The sequence below is a fragment of the Gadus morhua genome, chromosome 6, assembly GCF_902167405.1.
Source record: "Gadus morhua chromosome 6, gadMor3.0, whole genome shotgun sequence".
In the NCBI taxonomy this organism is placed as follows: domain Eukaryota; kingdom Metazoa; phylum Chordata; class Actinopteri; order Gadiformes; family Gadidae; genus Gadus; species Gadus morhua.
In genome coordinates, this window is record NC_044053.1 from 20543226 (window position 1) to 20553225 (window position 10000).

At 47.8% G+C, this 10000-nt stretch overlaps 1 protein-coding gene across 2 annotated transcripts in view; it reads left to right on the forward strand.

Annotated features, from left to right (window-relative positions):
• Positions 1 to 10000, forward strand: part of lmx1bb (LIM homeobox transcription factor 1, beta b) — a 41543-nt gene that overhangs the window by 30030 nt on the left and 1513 nt on the right. The window contains exons 3-7 of one of the 2 annotated variants that reach the window (XM_030359554.1): positions 4090 to 4322; positions 6723 to 6898; positions 7447 to 7524; positions 7973 to 8039; positions 8994 to 9152. In XM_030359554.1, coding sequence (XP_030215414.1) covers positions 4090 to 4322; positions 6723 to 6898; positions 7447 to 7524; positions 7973 to 8039; positions 8994 to 9152 — 713 coding nt within the window. Of the gene's footprint in view, positions 1 to 4089; positions 4323 to 6722; positions 6899 to 7446; positions 7525 to 7972; positions 8040 to 8990; positions 9153 to 10000 lie in introns of both variants that reach the window. The other variant, XM_030359553.1, reaches the window with a different exon arrangement.

The window sequence follows — 10000 nt, forward strand, 5'->3', positions numbered from 1 at the left end:
TGTAATCTTTTCAAAGGGAGGGTACTCTACTTCTCTGAAGAGCCTCTTAAACACAAACGAGAACCAGCGGATACGAGGATGTGGGCTAATTCATTCCACCGATACACAGGAGGCGCATCCCAAGGTGCTGCATTTGTATTTTGTTCCGGTGTTTTATGGAGCAAATAAAAAACACTATCATCTAAAAAAATTGACGGTCCTCCTGTGAGACTCGGGCCTGTGACAGAATGTGTCACACAGCATTTGACGCTGTGTAGAATAACAGACGTCAGGACGATGGGAACGTCGGATTTAAAAAACAAGGACCTAATGATCCCTCTGGGAGGGAGGTATGTGCTGAGAAGGGTCGTTCCTTTGTTGTGTTTGTGAGTCTGGTGTCCCAGGGAGGCATTGGTAAATATTTGCACCTCCCAGCTTGAGATGCAGTCCATTGATCCATAGCATCAGCAGGGGGGTACCTTCACTCGACCTGTGCGTTCAGGTGTGTGGGATGAGGAGGAAAGCGAGAGTTTTCATGCTGGTGGTCCTCTCTGGCCTTCTATGTGTGCTTTCTCTCTCCCTCTCCCGCTTCCTCTCCCACTTCCGCAACCTCTCCCTCCTTCCCTCTGCCTGTCCCTATCCCTCTCCTTCTCTCTCTCTCTCACTCTGCTTCTCCTTCTCTCTCACTCTCTCCCTCTCCCTCTCTCCCTCTCCCTCTCCCTCTCTCCTTCTCCATCTCCCTCTCTGTCTCCCTATCTCCCTCTGCCTCTGCCTCACCCATTCCCTCCCTCTCCCTCTTTCCTCTCTCTCTCTCCCACTCCCTCCCCCTCCCCCTCTACCACTCCCTCCCCCTCCCCCTCTCCCTCTCCCTCCCCTTCCCTCTCAGAGACAAGCGTATAGGCCCTGCTGACCGCTGCTGACTCTGACTCGCCTCAAAGAGAGTCATGTTACTCAAGTGGCCTAGAGTCAAGAGTGGGGATTCCACCAGGATTTATGTGTGTGTGTGTGTGTGTGTGTGTGTGTGTGTGTGTGTGTGTGTGTGTGTGTGTGTGTGTGTGTGTGTGTGTGTGTGTGTGTGTGTGCGTGCGTGCGTGCGTGCGTGCGTGCGTGCTGTGCGTGCTGTGTGTGTGTGCGTGCGTGCGCGCGCGCGCGCGTGTGTGTGTGCGTGCGTGCGTGTGTGTGTGTGTGTGTGTGTGGCAGCCAGGTCACTGGGATATGTATGAGCAGAACACATACAAAAGTCGCAGACACCGGTACAGGGTCGCCCTGAATATCATCAAACCTATGGTCCCTCTTTATTGGATAGAGTTTGTTCATCCCCTTTTTGTAAGGTCCCAGCAGAGCTTTAAAGGGAGCCGGCCCCACGCTGTGTGTTTGTGTTGGTGTCATCCCCCCAGAGTCCGTTGTTAATGTGTTTATTAACCTGGCATTACATATATCTATAAGTGTATGATCGCCACTTACGCTTTCTCCTCCTCCGCTGTCCCCGGCCCCAGGCATGCGGCCCACTGGCCATGGGCCCCAACCCACTAATCAGGTAATGTTGTGGGGGTTGAAACGCAGCCTTCCCCCGGTCAGCCTCCACTGCTCACACAGTGGTGTTGTTTTAAAGAGCATTCTTTAGCAGCTGAACTTGGAAAGGTATTAAAGTGGGATTAGGTTCCTCCACAATCCACTGCTTGTGTCATTCAGGGAGTTGTGTTCTGCTCTCCCCACTGCCACCTCCCCACTCCTCCTCCTGTTTGATTGTGGCTAGCCGCGGGAGTAAGACTGACTGCGCCTTTCAAAGGAGAGGGGTAGGGTTAAATCCCTAGTCCGCTGCTCCCTGCTAATTCTCCTTGTTCCTTAGAGAAGGGTTTACTTCTGCTGCCAGCGCCTCAAAGGCCCTCTCTGCCCATCCGCAAAGTCGCCGTTGCCTTCCTGTGGAGGTGTGGTTGCCATAGAAGTGGGCGTCACGCATGGCTTTTCCATCTGCACCCCACGGAGAATGGGGACCGGGGACTGAGAACAGGCAGAAAGTCCGGATTAGAGCGCAGGACAAAGCAGGACAGGAAGATTCCAGAAGGGACGAATAGGAATTACAGCAGCAAAAATAATGCAAAGTGACAGAGAGGGGAAATAGAAAAATAATGGCTTACAAGATTAGACCCGGCGAGCGAAAAGGAAGAAAGGAAGGCAGGGCTGAATGGGAATGTTTTCATCTGGATGAGAAGGTTTGAGAGAGAGCGGTCGTAGGTGAATGCAGGATCCTGGACGTATCAAAAAGCATGCTAACAAGTCATTTCCTCAGCTTTTCTGTCTCTTTCGGAGGCTAAGCCACCAATCATTAGCTAAACATGAGAGTTAGAGCTGGGAAACAGCCTTGACAGATTCATCACGCCTTTTCTTCCAATCCCATCATGCAACATTGGTCATCTTTTGGAAAGTCTGAGACAATTGCAACATTGCTATCCCACATCCAACTTAAGAAGCAGGATTGAAAGATTTGAGTTCACTAGTTCACGTGACATATCACAATACTTTTGCATTGAATAATGTTGAATTGAATTGCATGTGAATTGTTCCTGAGATGAATCAGGTTGGCAAGTCGTTTAAACAAGATCTCGGTTTCTTTGAAAAAACGTGCCAACATTTCTTTTCCAAGGGATTATCCTTGAGGTTTTTCTAAAGTTGGACAGTAATCTTCTTAACTTATTGTAATAAACGGAAGATTAAAGGACTTCATGAGTCCAGTAAGCGGCCATTTCGATGCCTCTGTTGCTTTCTTTGCCAGACGATTGAAAAATTAAAAATTAATAAAACAGCTGCTGTTTATTTGTAATAAATTTAGAAGAAATTCTCTATAACAAATAAAAAAAAACATCTATAATGCTAATCAAAAAATAAAGGTGATATGAATAAAAAGTGAAAAAGATGTAGTCTGGATAAGAGAGGCAGAACAATGCCTGTGTGAACTGAGCCAATACATCCAGGACAGCGACGGCCAGCCCCGAATCAATTATCCCCAAAGACCTAGCAGACAGCGACAAACGCACACTATCTTGTTTCCAAAACGCATACAGCTGCCGCGCTTAGCTCCATGCGCCACGCTCACAGACACTTGTTCCTGCACGTGCACACTCCCCCACACACGTGTGGTGACACCCCCACACACACACATGCACACACTCACACACACACACACACGCTCCCTCTATCAGTACTCAATCGCCACCTACGACGGTATTACCATAACAAAGCGGGTGCCTCTTCTTTCTCTGCACTCATATTTACACACTATATTCATCACTATCGCCCGTCCCTGTCTCCCACCAGCAGATGATGTCGACTGCTGCTCCCCCGGCCTTCCCCTGCCTCCGCACAAAGACATAGATGTTCGCCACAAATAGATAGCCGGTTGCCAGCTGTCCTCCAGACCGGGGCAAACAAAGAGGCCGCTAATAAATCCTGCAGCTCCGCGGCTGGACAAGATCAGCCCCACTCCCGGCCTTCTTGCTCCGGTTAACGTGGCTCCTCCCGTACGACAGAGAACAAATTAAATGCCTCTCAGCCACCAATAAAACAATGCAAACATCTTCCTGAAAGGATATAAAAGGAGACGGAGGTGTCGCCAGGAAAGGGCCGTGGCGGAGGCAAGGGCGAGGGCGGCCGTGTGCGCGGCAGGTAGGAGAGAGAGGAACGCATTAGACTACGGAGATGAGATAGGAGCAGAGGCCTGACGTAGGCAATCTATCCTCATCAGCGGTGTTCGACATGATATCTGATGGCCCCCGGTACAATGTTACACACACAAAGGGGTTGTGCACATTGTAGGGGCAATGTGATTGGGGGGCCAAGCCTCTAATGAGTTCTCTGCACCCGGACACAAAGACCAAGGGTTGGCTTTTTCACTTCTGCTAATCTGTAATGTTGGTGGCGGGCCAGTGAGTCACCTCCATTCACCTTTTAATCAAAAGCCCAGAAAAGCAAGGACCCAAAGCAAGCAATCACTCATCCCCGACCTTCAATAGCCCACGATGGAGCAGAGATGTACGTTTGTGTGTGCATGCGTGTGTGTGCTATTTCCGTCACCAGGCACTAAAACACTCCTTTCTTTCTCCCGTTCTGCAGGTTGTTTGCGACCAAGTGCAGCGGGTGCATGGAGAAGATCGCGCCCACAGAGTTTGTGATGCGCGCGCTGGAGTGCGTCTACCACCTCAACTGCTTCTGTTGCTGCGTGTGTGACCGGCAGCTGAGGAAGGGCGACGAGTTTGTGCTGAAGGAGGGCCAGCTGCTCTGCAAGGTCGACTACGAGCGGGAGAAGGACCTGCTGAGCTCCGTCAGCCCCGATGACTCAGACTCAGGTAGGAAAACCTTGCACGCCCCCCTCCTCCTCCTCCTCTCCTCCTCCTCCTCCTCCTCCTCCTCCTCCTCCTCCTCCTCCTCCTCCTCCTCGTCCTTGTCATTCTCCTTCTCCTCCTCTTCCTCCTCTTTATCCTCCTCCTTCTCATCTTCATCCTCCTCTTCCTCCTCCTTCTCCTCCTCCTTCTCCTCCTCCTCGTCCTCCTCCTCGGCCTCCTCCTCCTCCTCCTCCTGCTCCTCTCACACGGGCGTGGCGAGTGCAACACTGGGGTGCTAAGGTGGTGTGGCACCCCAGTGCTGCTTTGCTCTACAGGCCCGGGTGTTAGCATCCATACAACACTGTGGAAGTCCTGCCCTGTCACACGGTTGTCAGGAATCTAATCCCATAATCACTGCTGGGGATGGTGCAGTCCATGAAATAGCAACATGTACTGAGCCCCACTGGGTCCATTTCGTATGTGAGTGCAGAGAAGTAGAAATGTTTATTTTAAGGTAAACTAATTTACCGTACTGTGAATTAGTTGCTGCCGTTAGCAATAGTTCATGAAAAACTACACAGAGAGTATCAGAGAGTTACATTTACATTTGCTGCACAAATGTAAAATAAATGTTTTGTAAAACTATTTTCTCACGCTTTACAACAAGAAAGCATTGAGTATTAGCATGTTGGAGACAAAATGGGACCTTTAGACCTTATGAGCTGTGCCTAAAGAAAGTGTTTTGGTGTCTGCCTTTGTCATCTTCTGGTTTGGGTGGGGAGCGCATGATATACAGTAGGAAGTAGAAACAGGACGGAGCCAGGACACACTGTATTAATGACTATTCATGCGTGGGCAGGGGCTGTGCTTGCTGGAATGAATTAAATCAGTGTATCATGGTGAGTGACAGAGGGATTTCGGGGGTCTTTCGACAGAAAGCCTAGCCTTATCAGCTCTAGTGTTCCTCGCCTGAAGCCTCCATACACACACACACGTACACTCACTGATACACACACATACCCACACTGTTACACACACACAGACACACAAAGAGGCATCTCGCCAAACCTCACGGTTCCCCGCCATCTGGCTCGCATTTAAACGCACACAAAAGCAGGGAATTTGTCAACTACATCTGTGCCTGTGTCAACTTTTGTCAACTTATGGGAATATTTGCTTTGCTCCCTCATTTGCTCATGTCCCAGTGTATCACAGAGGCATCTCTTTGATGCGTGGCTCCAGAATTTAAAATGGAGAAAACGTCGACATTAGCAGGAGTTAACCTCGGCAGACGTAGGTTTCTGAGGACACGAGGGACAGCAGAGGAACAAGAGGACAGTGGATGCTGATCCTCAAGCAGAAATCTGTCTCAGTATTAGGGCACAAGCAGAACATGCTGCGTCCCTTAGATTCACAGACATGGCTGCAAAATCATGTTTTCAATCCAGAAACCTTTATTAAACCATTAATTTATTTACAAATGTTTTAGGGGCAATTTGCTCCTTCCTGCCATGGTGAAATCACGAAACATATTTTATTACGGGGTCTTCTATTAAATACATTTGAGAGGGAATTATGCATGGTTATATTTGACCAGGAATTTGACAAAAGGAAAGTTATTTTGGAATATGAATTCAAGTATCACAGCAAAAGATGGAAAGAGGAAAGAAGGCAATGAGATGGAATTGAGTCAAATGTTAGGGTTGAGAATTCACTATGCTTTAAATAATAAAGCCAACAAAAATACAATCATAGCTTTGTGCCTCCAATAACATCATTCACACAAGGCATAAAACCAAGTTATTCTTCTGTATTAATAGCATATCATATGATAGAGACATGAAAATGAAAAAGTGGAGTTTATTACCCAAAACAGTAATATCCTGCTACTGACAGTAAGAATTTAATAATCCATACAGGGAAATTTTCACAATTTTGAGCGGAGAAATAGAGTAAATTTCACATTTTCTTATAAGCTCATACAGGATGTATTTCCCAAAAGAACATGCACACGTCTTTTCATGTTGTGTGTGGATGTAGGACTCTTATCAAAGATTGATTTGGTGTAAATCAGCTAAAGCTGTGTGCAATAAATAATATGTGACACAACGTCTGCATCGATGACAAATGCACCTTTTTCTACTCAGTTCAGCTACAAGAGCTGCAGACTCTTGAGTCCAATGGTGCGTGCAGCCTTTTTTTCCTTTTCATAATAAATCGATAACAAATTATTAGAAGCATGTGTGTCTCCTTTGATTATACACTCGTGGTGTCTGAGTGTCTCGAACCAGGCGGTCAGAGCGCAGAACAGATTCATCATCAGCAGGCTGCCACGGACCCCGGACGGAGTAATCGCTTGAGCCCCCTGTTTTTCCTTTTTCAGATGTCGAGAAATAACAACTTCATTCTATCTTCTTCCTGCAGAGAAAAGCGATGATGAGGAGCTGGACATCAAGCCGGAGAAAGGCGTAGGGGGTCAAGGGAAGGGCGACGATAGCAAAGACCCCCGCAGACCCAAAAGACCCCGCACCATCTTAACCACCCAGCAGAGGCGGGCTTTCAAAGCCTCCTTTGAGGTCTCCTCCAAGCCCTGCAGAAAGGTGGGTCAGAAGTCCCTCTAAACCCTGTCTTAGGAACGGTCGCTGGTCTGCATTGGCCAGGAAGGAGAATCGACCGTATATCTGAGATCATTTACACAGGAGTCTCCCGAATAAAGTTCTCAATTATATCAGAGAAAGGGAGAAAAAAGAAAAGGAATGGGCAGCGCTTTGAAGTGGCGAGCAGGACTCTGCTCTGCGTTAAGCGAGGCTGCAGTGGCGTAACGCAGACCGCCTGCACTATGACAAACTGTAGCAAGGAGCCCCGCCTTCTGCAGGACCTGAGAACACAGTGCCGCTGCTGCAGCCTCGCTCCCAAGGCTTTGAACATAGCAGTGACTAACAAGAGGTCTGCAAGGAGACCACTGCATTAATTCAACATCAGACTTCAGAATCAAAGCAAATCAAACCGGCATCGAGCCAAATGGGACCCTTTCCAATTGTACCCCCCCCCCCACCAAAAAAAGGCTAAATATTTCAATGTGTTTTCCAGTTGTTTGTCTTTTCCTTGACTGACAGAGGAACATGTTTTGTGTCCTGCGTGCTTCCAGGTGAGGGAGACGCTGGCAGCGGAGACAGGGCTGAGCGTCCGGGTGGTGCAGGTCTGGTTCCAGAACCAGCGGGCCAAGGTGAGGACTTCAGAACCTCTTCTATCCAAGAGGGGTTCACTTGTTTCGTTTTATAGTCAACAAGTGACCAGCTGAGATACATCCCCAAATCAGCGTGAAAGGAATCCAGCTCTCCAGTCTAATAAATCTGCCCCGGGTTTTTGTGTTAAACTTATCACTGCATTCCTCTTGCAAAAGTCAAGTTTTAAAGTGCGAGGGGAGGAGAGGGGGGGAGGGGAGATTGCAAATCTACCTCACGGTTACATTTAACATCTACGCCCTCCTTAGTCTGATCATTATCTGGGTAAACCTTTGATATTGTATGCTGAAGGCGCACTCCGATAGAGTTTATAGTTTATACGGTTCATTCGGGGGTGAGCCGCGCGGAGCATCCTTTTTAAATTAAAGAGAGATCACGTGTTGGTTTTGGGGAGTTCCTTCTAAAAGTTTCTTCTCTCCATCCTTGCAGATGAAGAAGTTGGCCAGAAGACAGCAGCAACAACAAGAACAACAAAACTCTCAGAGACTCGGTCAAGGTATGCTCAACACAGTTCTTAAAGAATGTATGATTATTAGGACGCTCATTTTCAATACATACTCTTATTTAAGTGGGTTTTTTGTATGTTTTTCTGTATCATTTCATCAAAATCTAGCTATCAAACACCCAGATATTTAATTAACATCCCAGTTAATTTTTTTAACTGTGTTTCAATAAGGAATTATGTCCATTTTTTAATTTGTTAGAAAAGTCGGAGTTAAACCACTGATGTGTTGGAGGGAGGGACCCTATCTTGTAAAACCTAGAACGATGGCTTTACCTTTATATTCCTCAAATATTGTTGCGGTATATCCTGCTTTTGGTGCTATCAAGTCCATATCAGTTGGTTTGTTTGTTGGTTTGTAGTTTGTTGTGCAAACAAGAGCTCTTTACATCATCGTCTCTGCGCTGTCGCTGGAAAACTCAAAGTGGCCAAACAGAATGAATGGCAGCCAGGGCTTAGGAGGCATCGCCAACTGTAGAGTAAAGTACGGAGAGGCTGGGCTCCACTGACAAAGCCACAAGGACTGTGTGTTCCACTCACCACGCGCTGGGCCAAGAGCAATGTTTTCTGAGGGGGGATTGTGGGAAAGTCACTCGCCACTATGGTAACAAATAGTCTTCTCTTGACATAGCAATGGAGGCACAAGCCCTCCAAGTACTACTGAAGTGCAGCAGCCAGCCTGCCAAAGCCCCCTCGTAGAATTAAGGAGTTATCAACTGGCATGGTTTATTTTGGGTTTAGACGACGGCCCAAATGGCAGACATTGAAGTCAGCATTTATTAGAAAGGAATGGAAGATCTAAAAGATATCTATGATATACGTTTTTAAATTTGGCCCGGCTTAATGCATTTCCAATAAAAAAGCAAAAATATATAAAAAAATACCTCACATTATTTTTGGGAACAAGGACGTATTTGTCTTACCGTTGGATTGGTTGTCCCACAGAAGTGATGTCCAATAGGATGGAGGGTATGATGAGCTCCTTCACACCCCTGGCACCACCGCAGCAGCAGCTGGTGTCCATGGATCAGAACGGCTACAGCACAGACCCCTTCCAACAGGGGCTCACCCCCCCACAGATGCCCGGAGACCACATGAACCCATATGGTAAGCACCCCCCCCCCATCCTCCGCACCCCCACGCCCATCCGCTCCAAACATGCACACACACACAGACCCACACACCTGTGCCCCTGATTACTCCCATGGCCCAGTGGGGGTGAATATTGCGGGGGCCACAAGCATCTGATTTCAGCTGCACCTGGGGGGATGGGAGCTGTTTTACGTCGTACATGCACGCAAGATTGCAAGCATGCACGCAGGCATGCAATGCACACTGAAGACAGCGTCTTCTTGAAGCACGGTTCAGAGGGTTCTGTAAAGGCCTCCTGCATGTGACGCACACTGTGAGCACGCCAGGGCCTGAAGCCATGCGGTCCACACCAACAAAAGTTTGATGTCTGATAACATTGGCGATGGTGAGAGATTGTGCGTCTTCTGTCACAGCGGTGGGAAAAGTGACCAGCAAGAGTGTCGTGCGGGCCTTGCTGGAGTTGTTCTTCACTGTGTTTGTGTTGTAAGCCGGCAGGGGAAGAAAGTAAAGTAGTGAAGTCAATCAAGTCCTACAGGATGTAACCCCAATAACAGCGTTCTGAGTGACGTCGTCAACACGTCCCAGAGGGACCGTTTCCTCAAGTTCATAACTTCTTTATAATTTGCCTCCATTTAGTCCCTCCGCCAGTGGTTAGATCTCGAATCCCCCAGTCTCATCACTCTCCGTTGGTTTGGGGAAAAGAACAATATTGGCAAGGCATTAAAAGATATGTCTCATCACAGTGTCCCCATTTTGTGCAACACTATCATTAAGACCCAGAGTGTAATAAAGTTAACTATTCCCTCTGGAGAAATAAGGGCTTGTGGTTTTATGAAAGGCGTGAACACTCGCTATTAACCAGA